At 41.8% G+C, this 18,907-nt stretch overlaps 1 protein-coding gene across 2 annotated transcripts in view; it reads right to left on the minus strand.

Moving 5' to 3' along the window:
• LOC105912489 (synapsin-3) overlaps nucleotides 1-13,933 on the minus strand; it is a 109,034-nt gene extending 95,101 nt beyond the window's left edge. The window contains exons 1-2 of one of the 2 annotated variants that reach the window (XM_031583305.2): nucleotides 13,470-13,933; nucleotides 300-815 (exon numbers count right to left, since the gene is read on the minus strand). In XM_031583305.2, the coding sequence (XP_031439165.1) occupies nucleotides 300-772 (473 nt within the window). In that variant the 5' untranslated portion in view covers nucleotides 773-815; nucleotides 13,470-13,933. Of the gene's footprint in view, nucleotides 1-299; nucleotides 1,192-13,469 lie in introns of those variants that run through there. The other variant, XM_031583306.2, reaches the window with a different exon arrangement.
• Between the last annotated feature and the right edge of the window lie 4,974 nt (nucleotides 13,934-18,907).

An 18,907-nucleotide genomic window follows, 5' to 3' on the forward strand; every position in this document is an offset into this window, starting at 1 on the left:
TCCAACACCATCCACATGAACACACTTTTACCATCGAACTTCTACTGAATAAAATCAACAAAAGAAACTCACAAATCTCACAAACAATGTGTACATGTAACATACCTTCAGTCCACCTTCACTTACGTTACATATATATCGTCTGACATATGCCGTTTTTATCTTAAGTAACTTACAATACGGTGTGGACACTCTTATGTACGCTCTCTGGACTATGCAACTGCAAGTAACAGACTAAGTATATTATCTCGGCACGGCCTTTGTTTGCTGAAGAGAAGTAATACCAATGCAAACCTCACCAGTCGGTGTGGGGGTCATCAATCACCAGCAGCACCTTGGGCTTGCGAACGACCGGTTTGGGCAGCGTCAAGGGCGCAGCGGGCGTGGCGTCTGCCTGTGCCGCCTGTGCCGCCTGCGTCGCCTGCGCCGCCTTGGCCTGCACTGCGCTGGCGAGCTGCGCCGTCTTCACCACGCTGGAGAAAGAGCTGAGGAAGCCTCCGCCGGCCGGGGCGCTAGTGGAGGAGGTGGACGAGAAGGGGGAGGAGGATGCCGGGCCAGGAGCCTGGGGCTGGGGTGAGACGGACGGCTGCGGTCGCCTCTCCGTGGCCGGGGAGGCCGGGGAGCTGGTGGAGCTTGTGGGGCGCCCGGGTGTCGGAGACGGAGTCGGGGACGGGGACGGGGACGGGGACGGGCGCTGGAGGTCCATCATGTAGCCGTTCGGCAGGTTGGCCACGAAGCTGCTGTCCGAGAGACGCCTGCGCAGGTAGTTCATGGTGACGGGAGGATGGGACGAGGTGGGCAGAAAAGGTAGAACACTATAAAGGAGAGATAAAAGGGAGAGAGGTAAATAATTAGGACAGAAGAGAGGGTGGAAAGATGAAAGAGGGTGAAAATGGAGGAGGGAATGTCAGAGGTGGAAGAGAGAGAGCAGAGGGAGAGAAATTGAAGAAAGAAAGAAAGAAAGAAAGAAAGAAAGAAACAAGCAGAAGACAGAAAAACATGTCATGCAAGTGAATGTTAAATTCTTCATAAGCATGACCCAGAAAATAACTATATTTCTAAATTTGTGATGTACCAGCCTAGGAAAAAAACCGTCAGTCATTTAGTCATTAGAGAGCCAAAATACACAAATAAACACTAATCTTCAGTAGTTTCTGCTTGAGCTTCAAACCAATGAACAGGATAGAGATGAGGAATTGAGGTCAAATATTCCATTTGTGGGAGCAGAAATAAAAAAATTAAAATCCAAGTTACAGTTTCATCCTATTTCTAAATCATTTGAGTAGATATTGAGTTAGTGCTCCAAGCTATATTTGAATGCCTGGGATATGTTGCCATACTGTGCTGTCATAACACACACACACACACACACACACACACACACACACACACACACACATAGAAAACATCACATAATCCCTGACCCCCTAGGGATTGAATGAGGCAATTGGCTGGACAAAAATAAAACAAGCCCACAAACCTTCCTGCTAGGATTCATTTCTTACCACAGTGACCTATGTGTTGGGGACTATGGGGACCAGGCTTTGAGTGCTATGAATCACCATGATGTTGATCAAGAGTGATCACTTTTAATGATATAAATATAAGATGAATATAACTGAGTTAAATTGAAATTAAATGATCCAACATGGCAAAGTAAGGAACAGAGGTAAAAAATCACGTTACGTTTCCATGAATTGAAGCCTTCTTCTAAGAAAAGTACCAAACTATGAATGCCATTATTGTGTGCAACACACAGGAACAGCCAGTGAGTCCTACTTTGATGGCACCAGCTTCTATGGTAATTGCCGGGTATACACTCCACTATGCCGCTGAACAACCCATGAACGGAGGACCCTGCCAGCTGGAGCACACTCATATTTCAGATGAGGCCAAGAGCATTTGACACAGTCTGAATAAGGTGTAGGCGTGAGGTCCAAGAATGTGTAGGGTCTGGCCATGGTACAGGCCTTTGGCTACAACCAGGGCAACTGGTGTGGCTTGACTGTAATCCAGAATATCCATTCTTGTGGTTTGATCAAAGTCCAGGCAATCTGTGAAGGCCTTTACATGTCCAGGCCTCTGATGTGATTTCACCTGAGCCCAGGTTGGTCACCCTGGAGCCCCTGTCCAGTGACTACTGACTACGCTTTTTCAAGCCCCATCTGAACAGCTCTTATATTTTAATGTTATAGATATATATAGATATGGCATAGATCAAAACACAAGACCTACAATATCAGACATACAAGGAATAGAAATAGTAAGAAATGAAGATCAAGACATAAAGATCAATTTCACATTTTTTGTGAAAAAGTGAGTTGGTATTACATTCTGCTTCTAATTCTACGCAATTCATCTAATTCAATACATATGTTTACAATACCATGCATGTACACACATGCACGCATGCACGCACGTGCACACACACACACATATATATACATATTTAATGCCCTTTATAGGTTTGCCTCTGCATGGGGGTTTGACATTTCTGCCAATAACCTTCAATCTAATTAACATGGATTAATGTCGACAAACTATTGATTATCTACTTATCAATACAGACCACATGAAGCCAGCTCATTGGTTTAATGTACTGCAGAGTTCATGCCAAACCAATGCTATCCTTCACAGAAGCCCCAATCAAAAACAACATTCAGGATCAGACAGGATATGCAGTCAGTGTTAAAAGGTAGAACTTGTGTCTTGAGAGAACAGGATGCAGACACACACAACCATAGACCATTTAGAGAAAGAAATAGAGAGAGGGGGAGAGAGAGAGAGAGAAATGAAGGGGGAGGGGAAGAGTAAAAACGTTATACAACCCCTCAAAGGAAGAAGGAAGTCCGGGTGTGAGCCAAGCACAGATTTGTGAGGGGGTGGTGTGGTGAGCACGATTCACAAGCCCGTTACGAGTCCCTTTCCCTCTCATTACATGAAAGACCCCAGCCATCTCAATGGCTTTTCATTTATATCACAGAGAATCCAGCCTTCGATGGTTTATATACAGACAGACAGAAGAGAGGAAGCTTTATGAGATAAGGCCTTTGGTTACATCACCTTGAATAACTCTCGTGAATGAATGAACGAAGGAAGGAAGGACAAAATGAATGAATTAATGCATGAATGAAGGTATGAAGGAAGGAAGGACGAAATCAATGGATGGAGGAATGAATGAATGAGGGAGAGAGTGATAAGGTTCTTTACAGTGGGCAGAGGCTGGAAGCTGGCAGTAGCTGATACATCACTGGAATGCTGGGGGGAGGTGCAAGAAAGGCCCTGTCATGAGCTGCTGGGGTAGCTACACATGAGGCACACTGCATCATGGGGGATTCTGTGGGTGATCTGATCTGTACACACTGATCTGTACACACACAGATACCTGAGGAATTAGCTGGAGAGCAATCAATGACTGTCAAGGCAGGCAGATTAAGATCATATGTGTGTGGAAAGCAAAGCGCTAAGACTGTGTGTACACACACACACACACAGAGAAGTGGGAAATTAGCTGGAGAGGAATCACTGACCGCCCAGGCAGGATGATTAAGCTGAGTTGACATGTTGTGTCTGTTCGTGTCATACTCTGCACTGCACAGGAAATTAAGACGGGGGGAAAAACAAGCATTTCTCCCCCACAGGCAGGAAGTGACAAACAAGCCACCTGCTCCACACACGAAGAGGCAGAGAAGAATAACACAGAAAAAGAAAAAAAAATACTGTAGAATTATACAGAATAGAGATATTTTGGGGAATGGCTTCCCAACCTGGAGAAAAGATACTCAACACCAACCTGAAACACCAAACCTCACGATGTCTGTGTGTGGCGGGTAAAAAAAAAAAAACATGTGGATCACGACGCGTGGATCACGAGGCTTTGCCAACTTTATGCATTTTCCCAGCATGCAGCACAATAGGATTCTCCACAGCATTTCACAGCACGGCATCACGGTTTTGGGTGCAAGAGGCTGGTGACTCACAGACAGTGTGTGAGCGAATGTCTCCACACCAGGGGGTGGCAGCTGTGAGATCACACATTAGCGCTGTGTGCAGCCCGATGAGTACCTTCGCTAATTAGGACACCGAATAGGAAGCTCTGTGATTATATGATCTAACTTGCCGGCTTTGAGTGTACGCTCCACAACATCAGCCTTCCAGTGATTTATTTTAAACAAGTAAGTAGCACTCTGAGTTTAAAATACTGGATAAAAGTAGCACTCCGAGTTTAACATACTATACAAAAGTAGTAGTCTAAGTTTAACATATTATACAAAAGTAATAGTCTGAGTTTAACGTATTGCATAATAGTACTCTGAGTTTAACATACTGACATGCCAAACTAATGACTGACTACTGTAGATGTGTTATCGGATTCATGATGTGAATTCACTGAACCGAAGGCCAGGGACATGGCAAGCCTCACTGTCGCCCATAAGAGACAGACCCCTGTGACATACAGGATTACATAACCGTCCATAAGGAGCTGTCCGCTTTATGTGGTGCTGAAATGCCCCAGGGTGCTTCCAGCTGCTTCCAGCTGCCTTTAGAAGACTTTGGTCTTTAATAGAAGCATGGATCTCTCTCTCTCTCTCTCTCTCTCTCTCTCCCCTCTGTCTCTGAATTTCTCTCTCTCTCTCCCTCTATTCCCTTTCTCTCTCCATTTTTCTCATTTTTATCTTTCCTTTTCATCACAACATAAATCCACACAGACTGACCTTTTTCTTCCCATGCAGACCCCTTTGACAGCTACAATAGGTCCCCATGCTAGGCTGACGGAGAGGGGCTCGAGGGGGCTGGGGGTGTCGATACAAGAGACCCCTGGTAATTATTCTGCCAGAGTGACACAGGGTGTTCTGCCACTGACACCATGAGAGCAGCTATTAAGCAGGGAGAGCTTTTGTTCCATGGCCTGGCCCTACACTGCCAACATGACATATAGCCACTCCCTCTGCCTGGTGTGCTTCATGGGTGCTCTTCCTCCCCACCCACACACACCCACACACATACACACACATACACACAAAAAGAACAACCCCCCAAATCCCCCCACCCCCCCTTCCACCCACTCCCCGTGCACACACACAAGCCTTCTTAAGCCTTCAAACATAGCCTTGACTTTCAGTTCAAAGGTCACTACATCTCTTGCACATCCACTGCTTCATGCTCAGTCCAGATTACATCAGAGCCCACAACTTAGATGATCTTATGATAACAGGGCTGCAGCAACTCCAGGCCAGGCCAGGCTGTGCAGCCTTCAGGTCGATGTCACTGAGAGGCTCTGTGGCCTTGTGTGTGTGCGTGCGTGCGTGTGTCTGTGTGTGTGCCTGTGTCTGCTAGACGACAGATGTCCCCTGTGACCAATATGAATACATATCCAAAGACATGTGAGTGCATCACATTCTCAGTACATTATGCACAGCCCTATAACCCATCTTCCATCTTTCCATCTTTCTGGAATGAGATGAACATACTTCCAGTTCTAAGTACAGTGGTATTACAGATTGAAAGCTTAGGTATCTATCTAGGTGCTGAGAAACTATAAACAGTATGAGTCATAACTTAAAAGGATGGGAAGTGGGTCAGTAGGTAGGGGAAGCTAGCTTTTCAAAGAGGTGTGACATGCACGAAGCAGACATCCCATCAGATATGAAAAATACATGGACCTTTTTGCAATATTCTCACGTAAATGTCAGTCAGGAAGTATTTCCACTTTCTCCTGCCGAGCTCACTGGGAATCAATTATTCATAGACATGCTTCAGGCTGGGGGTGGAGGGGTCAAATCAACCCCATCAACTGAGTAACCCGTGGCTGTCTAAGTGGAAAGCAGAGCGATCAGAGACGGTTTACGGTACAGTGGTCATGCAAACCTGTGCAGTCAGATCTAAACAGTTCTCTCATACCAACACCGTGCTTGGTTTCATTCTTTGTACTTCAGGCTGTAAGTACACTGTTCCCAAAAAAGGGTCTGCAGTCTAAACTGCCTAACAGTCACACAGAAGGGTAAATGGAGCAAGACATGTTAGTGGTAAAACTGGTCTATTTATAGCAGCACACTCTGGCAATACAAACACATGAAAACAGAGTGTGCTTTTGGCTCGTTTCTGAGAGTTGCTAGGCAACATTTTTGACAGCCATACCGCCCATAATATAATATAATAATATATAATATAATATAATGTAATACCATATAACCATGTCAAATAATATAAATGTGTATAGCAATAATTACTTCCCTCCTGTGATGACCCCTTTTATTTGATCTTCTGATAATTGCATGCAGTAACCTCAATGTAATGCGAGGTAGAAATACTATATTCTGGTTCAGTCTATCATGAGCAGTGTGAATTAAAGAGATCAGTGAGCTTCTCCACATTCCATTACACCATGTTTCAAAGTTTTGTTTAAAAAAAAGTCTGCCTGTTTGCAGCTTTAACACTTTTTGTCAAATTCAGGACAATTCTCCACGCAGTCCTCTAGCTGTCTGTTTAGTATTTGCGCATGTAACAACTCCAGCATGTCCTGACTCTGGACATGAAACAAACATAGTGGTTCATAACGAACCACAAACAATTCCAGCCAATCAACAATCTGCTTAAGGAGCAAAGAAGGGAGGAGTGTAATTTGATTTCCTGTTGATCTCAACAATCAACAACCTTTGGCCAGAATCTACCTTTAATGATTATGCCCTCTCAAGTTTAAAGCTGCATTAGGTGTATTCTGCTCCCCGCAGATCCTGAGAACACAAGGACAGCTGGCTTGAAGTACTCTAAAAGCATGTCATTAGCTTCCAAAGCACACTTTCTTGCATAAGGGATGTTCATGATCCACATGATCCATGGTTGAGAGCAGACAACAGCAGTGTCATTGAGGGTTACCAACTGTGATTACATCATTTTTTTCTGTGTCGCCCACAGCCATACCTAAGAACTCTACAAATCTACACAAGTGTCTTCCACTTCAGAGTAGTTGCCTTGCCCAAGCCAGCATTGATGGCTTAATTCTCACAGAGCATCAGTACTGATAATACTGTATCCCAACACTGTACGTCACAGTGGACTGTGGATATAGCAGAGCCCATCTGCTAAATGTCAACATGCAAATAAATGCGGTAGCTGCAATTCAGCCGTTAGCAACACAAGAGTGTGAGCGCATCACCTTGGGCTTGTTGTTGAGCACAGCCCTGCCCTTTGGCAGATTGGCTAGCCCACTGCTCTCCCGGCATGCAATCCGCCAAGTCACCGTGGGGATCCTCTACACAGGGTCTCCGCATCGCCCCTGCATGGTCCGTGCCGAAAGTGTGCATGCAGGCCAGGGATCACTGGCTCTGACTGGCTCTTTGATCACACTGCTGCATCAGTTCAGCAGGGAAATGCCCCGTATCCTAGGTGATGACCTCAGGTCACTTCGCCAAGCAGATGGTTCACGCAGTGTAGAGCCAGGTGGGGCCATCATCGTTCTCAGAGAGACAAATTATGTTATGTACATGCAATACCCTGTGGAATGAGATGAGGTGACGTGGCAGTCATTGTTTTAATAGCTACAGTAAAACTAGAGTAGAGGAGAAAGAGAAGAGAGGGAGGTAAAGACAGAAAGAAAGAGAGGACAGCGAGTTAAAAAGATAAAAGAGAGATATTTGGACATAGAGAGACCAAGACAGAAAGAAAGAAGGAGAAGAGAAAGTAAAGAAGAGATGGAGGGGGCAAGAGAGGAGGAGGGATAAAGAGAAGGATGTTTGTAAACAGAGAAACTGCAGAATAAGATAATCAGGTGAAAGATGAGAGGCATAGAGAGAGAGAACGAGAGAGAGAGTCCATCACGCAAGATGAATGTCATTTCATTCTGCAGAAGACAGCAGTGTTCACTGCTTTAATTAATTTAGCAGAGAAGAAAAAGAAACGTGTTGAAAAATGACTGGAGGAGTTTAAGAGACTGCAAATGAGAGAAGCGCAAATGAGTTAACAGCGGAGAAGGAAGTGTCTCTGTTGCCTGCCGCGATCTAACCCATAGCTTCTATTCTCAGAGAGTTCTCAGAAAGTCACGAGAACATCTTCAGCAATGGTCTCATGTGTGTCTCCACAGCCTTCACCTTCCTCTTAGTCACCACTGACATCTTATCCAATATTTCACCTGTGACTCATGTATGTGTCACAAAGTGTGCCTGATATGATCACTATGATTTCACTCCACTGAGTGCCTGTCTTGTAGAAATATGAAGTGAAACATTTTGAGCGGTTAAATGCAAATACTAATGTAAAGTAGTTACAATACAATATTAATATAAAGTGATTGAGCCATATTAAGCATCCAAGGGTTGTTTCTCTTTGTATGCACAAAATGCTAATACTTTTATGCCAAAAATATAATACTTTCTACGTAAATGCTGGAAGAATGCAACAATGATGGGACTTATTTTGAGACATGTAATATAGCTTATGCTTGGTGTGGATTGGGCTCTGATGAATGGTGAGTTCTGCAGTATATCATAAAACGTTCCCAGAAAGTGCCACATGGTAATTTCACAACCATTTATTCCCAATAAACTGCCGATGTTTAAAAATATGCACACACCATCCATTAATGGAATTCAATGGCAAGAGTGAAGCACTGCTGCTGCACTTTTCATGAACTGACAGCGCACTTTCATACAGACTGAAGAGGGGATGAAAAACAGCCTGTTACCAAAGACTCAAAGACTCACTGCCAATGTACACACCCTTCTCATTACATAAATCAGTATAAGGGCAGTCCTTACTCAGAAGCCAGGACAAAGCCCCAAATTACCCATTTGAAATCCACTGAAATGGATAATGTGAAGCTTTTTGTAATAAATAGAGTATGTACAGTCAGGGATGGATTAACGAACGGGCCTACCGGGCCCAGGCCCAGGGGCCCATGAGCTCAGGGGGCCCCTAGGCCAGAGCCTCTGTGTGAAGTCGCTGTTATGTATCTCTTATTTGTGGTTGAAAAAGGTGTATTTTATTCATTTGCTAATGGCTTTAATTGAGTGTACCTGTGCTGTGTTAGAAAAAGCTAGTTTAATGCGACAGTGATCAAGCATGACTTTTTTGGGACTACCAGAGATACCTTATGCTATATATGCCCTCAAAATAGCAAACCTGTCTCTGTCATGGTGTTCATCATTTTTAGGGGGAAATCGTCAGTAGCAATTTATAACAAAATGATATGCTTATCGTACATACACTATAGAAACTATTAAAAAACCGATTCAATTAAATGAATCATTTCTTATTTTCTTTGTTATTTTTGTCATATACAGATATGCAATGATGATTGCTGGGTAATATGTATCTTGTTGTCCAATGTCAAGTCTCTATTTGATCATGTGATGAGACGATATGATATAGCTAGTTTAGGCGCAGAATCTGAAAGTCAAGACCTACAAGCAGGCACAGTAGTCTACACCTGCCGAACGATGCCTTTCAAACATAAAAGTGGTGATGCATGATTTGATTTTTCAATGGACAGGATAGCCAGCCCATTCAGCCTCTCCTGCCCCATGCTGCCCCTCAGGTAGGTCTTAATCAGTTTCAATTTGGAAAAGAATCACTCGGCTGTTGCTCTGTCACATGTAATGTCAGAAACAATAGCAGGGCAGTGCACAGCTCACCGAAGATGGATGTTACAGAGTAAACTTTGACCTGTTTACTTTCCCAATACAATAGCCAAAGTATCTAATTCAACCGTAAAATCCAACACATTGGTTGTGTTTGTGTTTGTGTGTGCGTGCGTGTTTTGCGGGCGCACACATTTTTTTTTCGCGGAGGGAGGGGGGGCCTTCAACATGTCCAGGCCCAGGGGCCCGTGGTTTCTTAATCCGTCCATGTGTACAGTTGAAGCATCCAGTTTGTTGAAAGTATGGGCTTGTTTTGCAGTGCACTGTCAATGCAGTATTTTCAGCAGAAGATGACCTTACCGCACAATATGCTGGGAGATCATGCATCTTAAACGAACATAATTAAACATTGTGTTTTATGCTATATAACCACTGATCAATAATGGGTTATGGTTGTAATAAATTATAAATGTCAAATATAAATGGTTAATAAAATGGCATAGATTGTGTCGTGTAAGCACTGTTTGCACAACAAACATGACCTCTGAATGAATGCATGACCTTTCAAGATTATTGAATTAAATGTCTGTTCAGGGTGTACTGTTTGTTTTCAATAACAGTCTTTAATTTGATAATGTATCATACCAATTTAATATTTCCCTCCAGAAACATTTGTCATGAGGTAAATGCCCTCACCCACTGTGCAACACAAACAACACATACAACATCTCGAATACAAAACCAACAACAAAATGTCAACTTTTCCTCCCTATTCATACTTCCATCTAAATTGAATTCCCATGAATTTTATTCCAAAAGGGTCTGACCCAATTGAACACATTAGAATTGGGTTGACCCTACCCCCTCCACAGTGAAAATCAAGTTTTTAACCCAGTTTTTTCTTATATGACACACAACATATCATGAGCGAAATAAACAGGCAACACCATGGCTGAGAAATTCCACCTTGGAACTGCAGTGTACCAATAACAGGATCAAGGGGCGATAGTGGTAGAAGGAGGTAGAGGAGTCGTTTAGCAATCGAAAGGATGTTAGTTTGATCCGGACTCCTCCTCACCAAGTGTCAAAGTGTCCTTGAGCAAGACCCTGAACAGCCAACCGCTCCCGATGTGCAGGTTGGCGAATTAGACAGTAGCCTCTGCCATCGGTGTATGAATGGGTAGATGTCTGGGGCATTCATCTGTAAAGAGCTTCGAGTGCCCTATGAGTTGAAAAGCGCTACATAAATGCAGTCCATCAAAAACATGGAATCAGACAGCCAGGGTTTCATATGTCACATACCTAAGGAAACAATCCTGTCAACTTGCGGGGTGTGGATTTGCATATCATTAGCATAAGGCTAAGAGCTATCAGAGGAGAAGCCAGGCGTGGCTCATTTGCATATTCATAGATCTGCGAATACTAAATGAGTTACATCAAAGCCATTTTAATGCCATGAAGGGATTTTGTTAATTTAAAAAAAATAATAATAATAATTCTAAATATGTCATTTTGAGGAACAGAGATGAGTTTTATGGGTTTAATCAATGCCAGGAGAGAGACTTTAACCACTGAAGCACACACCCAGTGGCAGTCATTGTGGTCAGGAACTGGTTCAAATCAAAAGGTTGTCATAAGGTTCAAATACAACTACATATACAGTTAATGACTGTTGATTCTCTTCATATTAAACAGGTCGGATCAGCTCGTTACTTACATGAAAACCTTTTGCTTCAAATATAAACACGCTTCACTTCAGTTTCCCCCCAATCGATGCCTTGGGATAACACCATCTGGCAATAAACACTATATTACATACCTGCAACAGGCACCAAACTCATCAATTTCAAATTTCAAAAACTTGCTCTGCACACAGTGATGCAATGGTGCCCTGTAACCCTTGCACTGCCACCTCTGTACAGGCCATCCTCATGTATAATGGTTCAGTCGGAGAAAGACACAAAACAAACACCTGGGCTTAAAGCTGATTCATGATACTTGCCACATTGCCATCCGTTTGTTTTTGTTCTTAAAGGATGACAGGTAGTGTCCCTAACAGAGGAGTTTCGAGATTTTGTGTTCAATTTAATCCTCTTACCGCCGTCACTATTATGTTGGCTATGAGTTCTCAGTTACTTACGCTGAATGCAATACTTCACTTCAGAGAGAGACCGAGGCCGAAATTACTGCTATAATCACACAAGACGACACACCAGGCCCAAACTCTAAAAATACAGGCATGCTGTCTGATATCCAAAATGCTTAGCGGATTAGGTGACTCAGGCTTCTGCATAAGCCCCCTTCCCCTCCCACTAAATCAGTGGTATTTCACCCACAAAAACAGAGCCATTAGTGAGGAGCCAAAGAGGTTTTCTCATTCAACTGTGGTGCCCAGAATGGGGCAGTTTAGTGCTTTGCAATGAAATATGCTCCTGGAATAGCCAGTGGTCAGAGACTCACTGATAGCCACAGTCTGACTTTATCCTATTTGAGATGTCACTGCGCTTCTCCAGGCAACCAATCAAACAGACTCTAAGAGTTCCAGGGATCAAATGTGATCTAATGTGATCTTGTGACATACACTGCACACGGAAAAATGGCAGCATGTTCTGCCAGAGTGGATAATGTTATTATCCTCTTTGGGAGACTCAAAGATATTAAATAGCTAATTATCTAAATGATCTGTCTCACACTGTGCAAAAGCCTCTTTAACTGAGGCCTGAATATGATCTGAGAGCTCCACCAATCACTGTCATTCACAAACACACACACACACACACACACACACACACACCATTTCATTTAAGGTCTGTTGGTGCTCAGTTTCATTCACAAATAAATGGACTGACACACATATGCAAACACACAGAGACACATACACACAAACACACACACACACATACACATATGAATACCTACAGCAGAGACTTTAGCAGAGGCTAAACATTTCAGTGCTCATCTGGACAATAATGAACGACACACTTCAAAACATCAGGTTCAAATGTCATCTGTCCTTAATAATCCATGCATTCACTATAATCTTCTTTCCATACATAGGCCTATGTGTACATACATATGAAGCAAGTCAACTTAATTTACATCTGTTCTTTGGAAAAAGGCAATTTGTACATCATTTGTCTCTCTGGAATTTGCAGTGGGAATCCATACAATCAACACAATTTAATAATGAAGGCATCTTCATTTTATTATTAAATCTTCATTCCATGCAGACTCTAAGAAAACGGCAATCTAACGAGCATAATGGTGCTCAAATCTGACAATTCAAAAACAGCAAGCTATTGAAATTTCAACAAGTGCACTCATCTGCGCTTACTGCTTGCACTTCGCGATATATTTACCAGAAGAAAAACAGAGATTATGCAGAGCTATGTCATCGCGCAACAGCCATGCAGGGCTGTAAATGACCTAACACTTTATTCAAGATTAAGAAAACTGAATCGAGATGTGCGAAGGCAGCTCAGGTTCACAGCTGAGCAAGGGAGGCTGAGGGGATTCCGAGACGGATATCCCCTGTCTCTACCGGTTTCATATCACGTACAGTAAGCAACCTTCAGTGTCCCTGCAGCAAAACGACTCTTATGCGGAAACAACAACAACGAGCAAACTACTTGTCAACCGTCATTCATCTTGACGAAATTTCCGTACGCACAATCATTAACCTGATAAACCATGTGATAACACCATGGATAACGTGATGCATCTTAAGCTCCATTTCTGAGGGAGCGGTTAGGCTGACATCACTGTATTACTGATAAAAAATTACTTGATTGATAGTCATCAAAAATGCAATATATGGTCAACAGTTTTTACCCACATAGATGGAAAAACCTGGCGAAAAAATGGTCTTACGTTACAGTATTATTAGTTTGTTACCTCTGAATGATTCGGTCCTATATCGGTGCTGTTGGGGGATGCCCTGCGCTCGTGCCACAAAGCCTGCACACAGCTCGAGCCTCAGTTCTTCGATCCGTGTTTCTCAAAGCATGCCGGGAACATGAGCGGGGGAGCGCACCGTCCTGCTGGATCTCGTCCAACCTCGCTGGGTGGATCGTTAGGGAAAGGTAGAAAGCGCCTCCCACCGGCTCGACGATGCGCGTATTTTTCCCCATTAATATTTCACAAATACAGCTACAAGGGAGAACTGATGCCACAGGATTGACTAGCCTAATGATGTCATTTACAGGGCTATTAGCAGTGGCTTTGCCTAATCCACCCCGTCGTCCTTATAAAACGCCGTTTCTGAGAAATGTGCTGTTCTGTGTATAGACAATTGTGTGTTTTGGAGGTGATATAGTTTCTTTAAAGATAGATAGATAGATAGATAGATCGATAGATAGATAGATACTTTATATAATCCCGAGGGAAATTTAGGTCATCCAGTAGCTTATACACATATACACATACACCTCACCGACATACATACATAAATCACATATACATACACATAGGGAGAACATATTCACAGTGTTTCCAGATACAGGAAAGGGGCTGACCCTATTGTACAGAGTGCAATGATTTTGACAGTGTCGGTGTCCAGGAGGAAAGTGATCTTGTGCTGCTGGTGTGGATAGTGCAAAAAAAATAATAATGTTCTTGTGCTTGTGAGGATGGGTAGTGCAAGATAGTGATCTTGTGCTTGTGTGTGTGTTTGGAAAGTGCAAAGAGCAAAGTGAGAATATGTAAGTGGTAAAGTCTGTGCATGGGGCTGAGATGAGATGAGCAGGGGAGGGCAGACTGAGGTAGACTCATGCAGAGAAGTCCATCTCCCTCCCCCTCCCCTTCTGCGTGGGGTTAAAAAGCTGAATGGCCCTGGGGACAAAGGACTTCCTCAGCGTGTCCGATGAGCATGACAGTGACAGGAGTCTACCACTGAATGTGCTCCTCTGTCTGTTGAGAGTACTGTGTAGTGGGTGCTGGTCATTGTCCAAGATGGTCAGCAACCTACTCAGGGTCCTTCTCTCCGCCACTGTAGTGAGGCAGTCCAGTTCAGTGCCAACAACAGCTCCCGCCTTCCTCACCAGCCTGTCCAGTCGCCCTGCATCCCTCTTCTTTATGCTGCCTCCCCAGCACACCACAGCATAAAAAAGGACGCTGGCAACAACAGACTAGTAGAACATGCGCAGGAGTTTGTTGCAGACATTGAAGGACCTCAGCCTCCTCAGAAAGTAGAGTCGGCTCTGACCCTTTTTGTAGAAAGCCAGTTTTTTGAAAACATGACCATTTATTTAAAAACAAAGAAGATGTCACAGTGGACAAAACAGATGAGGTGGAGGATCAAAAAGTCTCTCCCCAGTTTCGTTTCATATGTTGACGTAGAGCCTTATGCTGTTAGCCGTTTACAACATAATTAAATATAACATTAAATATACCCACATTATGCGTTAAGACAAGCCCCATATGTTGACGTTTAAACCGTTTACAACATTATTAAATATTACGTTAAATAAACCTACATTATGCGTTAAGACAAGCCAGATATGTTGATGTTGATGTTGAGCCTTATGCCGTAAACCGTTTGTGTCTGAGCATGCACAATGTGAGGGACTACGATCCCCCAAAGGACTACCATCGTGTAGCGACAACGAGGCAAAATCCCGGACGATTTTGCAATCACTGCCGGACGCATGTCCGGGTAAAAGAGGACGTCTGGTCACCCCACCAAAGGAGATATTTTAGTAATCCTGTCGCTGCTAAGCGTCCTTATCTGGTAAGTAAACAGTGTTTTTTAGGTGTTTGTTGCGACAAAATTGTGGGAGCAAGTGAAAATGCGATAAGAAGTGGCGAATTTCCCTCTTTGTAATTATTTTTGAGTAATCACGTTTTGGCTGTCAAGTAGCAAGTTAAGTTGCACGACTGTTGGCGCTGGCGGCTAGGAAGCTAAAGAGCTAAAGAGCTAGTTAGTGGGTTATTTCCCCCCAAATATGTTCATGTGCAAAGTAAACAACAATCAATTGTTTATGTTTTACTCATGTTCTACAGAAACACCATATAATTTATATCAGCATGCTAATGTTATATGTAACTTTTTAGCAGCTAGCTAGCTTCTATGTGTTTTAATGGATCTGATGGATAAAAGTGTTAGCAGCAAGCTAACAATAATGACCTACAATATTCTTTTTGCCCTGACAGCATTCGTGTTGCATATAAACAACAAACCGATTTGATGTAGACATATAAGAAGAGGAGTCAACCAAAGGAGATATTTTTGTGTACAGGCAGAAGGCATCACGGACTGGCAAGACAGCAGAGGTGCTATGGGTGATCCTCGAGGGTTATGACCTTCAGGTATGTCTAGGATTAACTGCACAACAGTGATCACATTTTGTTTGTTACTGAAACTTTAATATTAGTTGATACTATGTATTATTAATTGCCAGTTTTTTTGTAAGTGTTTCCATTGAAACTCTCCTGGTAATTGTATTGATGGTGTTTTGCAGGAAGAAGAGGAGCCAGATTTTGATGATGCTCCTGTTGCTCTCCTTACATCGGGTCCCGACCCCTTCAGCTGCGAGAACATCTTTGAATTGGGTGCAGAGGATTTCTGAGGCATTTATGTTGTTGTTTGGCCTGACATATGCTTTCAATTTAGAATATCCCAAAAAACCCACGCACACCTTCTTATACAGAACCTTTTTATGTGTCTGGATGACAACAAACCTCTGAAACCGTCCTTACTCACCTTAAAAAATTATTTGTTGAAATAAACGATTTGTTGTTGACTTGTTAACTCTGTAACGCTGTTCTTTAAAGCTTTGATGTAATCTTTTATTTTGTCAGCTGTTTTACAAGAAATATAAATGATGTGATACCTCTTAAGTTTTTCTCATCTCACTCTTTTTAATAGAAATCTTACATAGATTTGAATGTTTCTTGTAGAGTAACTTTCAGTTTAAAGTCAGTTTGTAAACAGAACCAGAAAATCAGTATATGTGGTCAATGATTGAAAATAAGTAGTGCTCACTTAAAAAAGGTTAGCTATTTAAGTATTACCTACTCAGAATAATCAAGCGGAGTTAACTTAAAAAAAGTAAGCTTATTAAGTATTATTTACTCAGAATAATTAAGTTGAACTCTTTCACCAATATTAAGTGCACTGAACTTGATTTTTAAGGCTTAAAACTTAATTTTATTTTGTGTTGTGGAGTGAAAATAATTTAGTACATAGAGGTTAAAAGATTTAAGTATAAACATATTTGAATATAAGTTCAGAGAACTTAAAAATTATGAAAACGATAACAAAATAAATCAGTATAGCCGATGTATCATTTTTAAGTTAAGTTTACTTAAAAATAATAATATATGTACTCAAATTTTATTATGTAATCGGTTACATCAAAAGTTTTAAGTACTCTGAACTTGTTCAGGTTTACAGTGTGAACAAGTTCAGAGTACTTAAAACTTTTGATGTAACCGATTACATAATAAAATTTGAGTACATATATTATTATTTTTAAGTAAACTTAACTTAAAAATGATACATCGGCTATACTGATTTATTTTGTTATCGTTTTCATAATTCAAATATTTTTATACTTAAATCTTTTAACCTCTATGTACTAAATTATTTTCACTCAACAACACAAAATAAAATTAAGTTTTAAGCCTTAAAAATCAAGTTCAGTGCACTTAATATTGGTGAAAGAGTTCAACTTAATTATTCTGAGTAAATAATACTTAACTTACTTTTTTTAAGTTAACTCCACTTGATTATTCTGAGTAGGTAATACTTAAATAGCTAACTTTTTAAAGTGAGCACTACTTATTTTCAATTATTGACCACATATACTGATTTTCTGGTTCTGTTTACAAACTGACTTTAAACTGAAAGTTACTCTACAAGAAACATTCAAATATATGCAAGATTTCTATTAAAAAGAGTGAGATGAGAAAAACTTAAGAGGTATCACATCATTTATATTTCTTGTAAAACAACTGACAAAATAAAAGATTACATCAAAGCTTTAAAGAACAGCGTTACAGCGTTTTAAGGTGAGTAAGGACGGTTTCAGAGGTTTGTTGTCATCCAGACACATAAAAAGGTTCTGTATGAGAAGGTGTGCGTGAGTTTTTTGAGGATATTCTAAACTGAAAGCATATGTCAGGCCAAACAACAACATAAATGCCTCAGAAATCCTCTGCATCCAATTCAAAGATGTTCTCGCAGCTGAAGGGGTCGGGACCCAATGTAAGGAGAGCAACAGGAGCATCATCAAAATCTGGCTCCTCTTCCTCCTGCAAAACACCATCAATACAATTACCAGGAGAGTTTCAATAGAAACACTTACAAAAAAACTGGCAATTAATAATACATAGTATCAACTAATATCAAAGTTTCAGTAACAAACAAAATGTGATGACTGTTGTGCAGTTATTAATCCTAGACATACCTGAAGGTCATAAGCCTCGAGGATCACCCGTAGCACCTCTACTGTCTTGCCAGTCCGTGATGCCTTCTGCCTGTACACAAAAATATTTCCTTTGGTTGACTCCTCTTCTTATATGTCTACATCAAATCGGTCTGTTGTTTATATGCAACACGAATGCTGTCAGGGCAAAAAGAATATTGTAGGTCTTAACTGAAGTTCTCGACCATTATTGTTAGCTTGCTGCGAACACTTTTATCCATCAGATCCATTAAAACACATAGAAGCTAGCTAGCTGCTAAAAAGTTACATATAACATTAGCATGCTGATATGAATTATATGGTTCTGTAGAACATGAGTTGTCTTCAACATAAACAATTGATTGTTGTTTACTTTGCACATGAACATATTTTGGGGGAAATAACCCACTAACTAGCTCTTTAGCTCTTTAGCTTCCTAGCCGCCAGCGCCAACAGTCGTGCAACTAAACTTGCTACTTGACAGCCAAAACGTGATTACTCAATAATAATTACAAAGAGGGAAATTAGCCACTTCTTATCGCAATTTCACTTGCTCCCGCAATTTGTCGCAACAAACACCTAAAAAACACTGTTTACTTACCAGATAAGGACGCTTAGCAGCGACAGGATTACAAAAATATCTCCTTTGGTGGGGTGACCAGACGTCCTCTTTTACCATTTACATGCGTCCGGCAGTGATTGCAAAATCGTCCGGGATTTTGCCTCGTCGGATATTTGTTTCTCTGGGTCCTTCACAAACTAGTTTTTACGCCCTTACAAGTTTAGGAAAGAATCTCTCCCTTACGTTCCACCTTCTAGCACAAGCTCTGACCGTAGCGAGAACTGTCATTGGTAGACCGGCCTCTCAGTGTTGCCAGATGCACGATAATTATCCTCCAAAGACGATCATTTTGAGCATTTAATACG

Source organism: Clupea harengus, chromosome 16 (assembly GCF_900700415.2).
Source record: "Clupea harengus chromosome 16, Ch_v2.0.2, whole genome shotgun sequence".
Lineage (NCBI taxonomy): Eukaryota > Metazoa > Chordata > Actinopteri > Clupeiformes > Clupeidae > Clupea > Clupea harengus.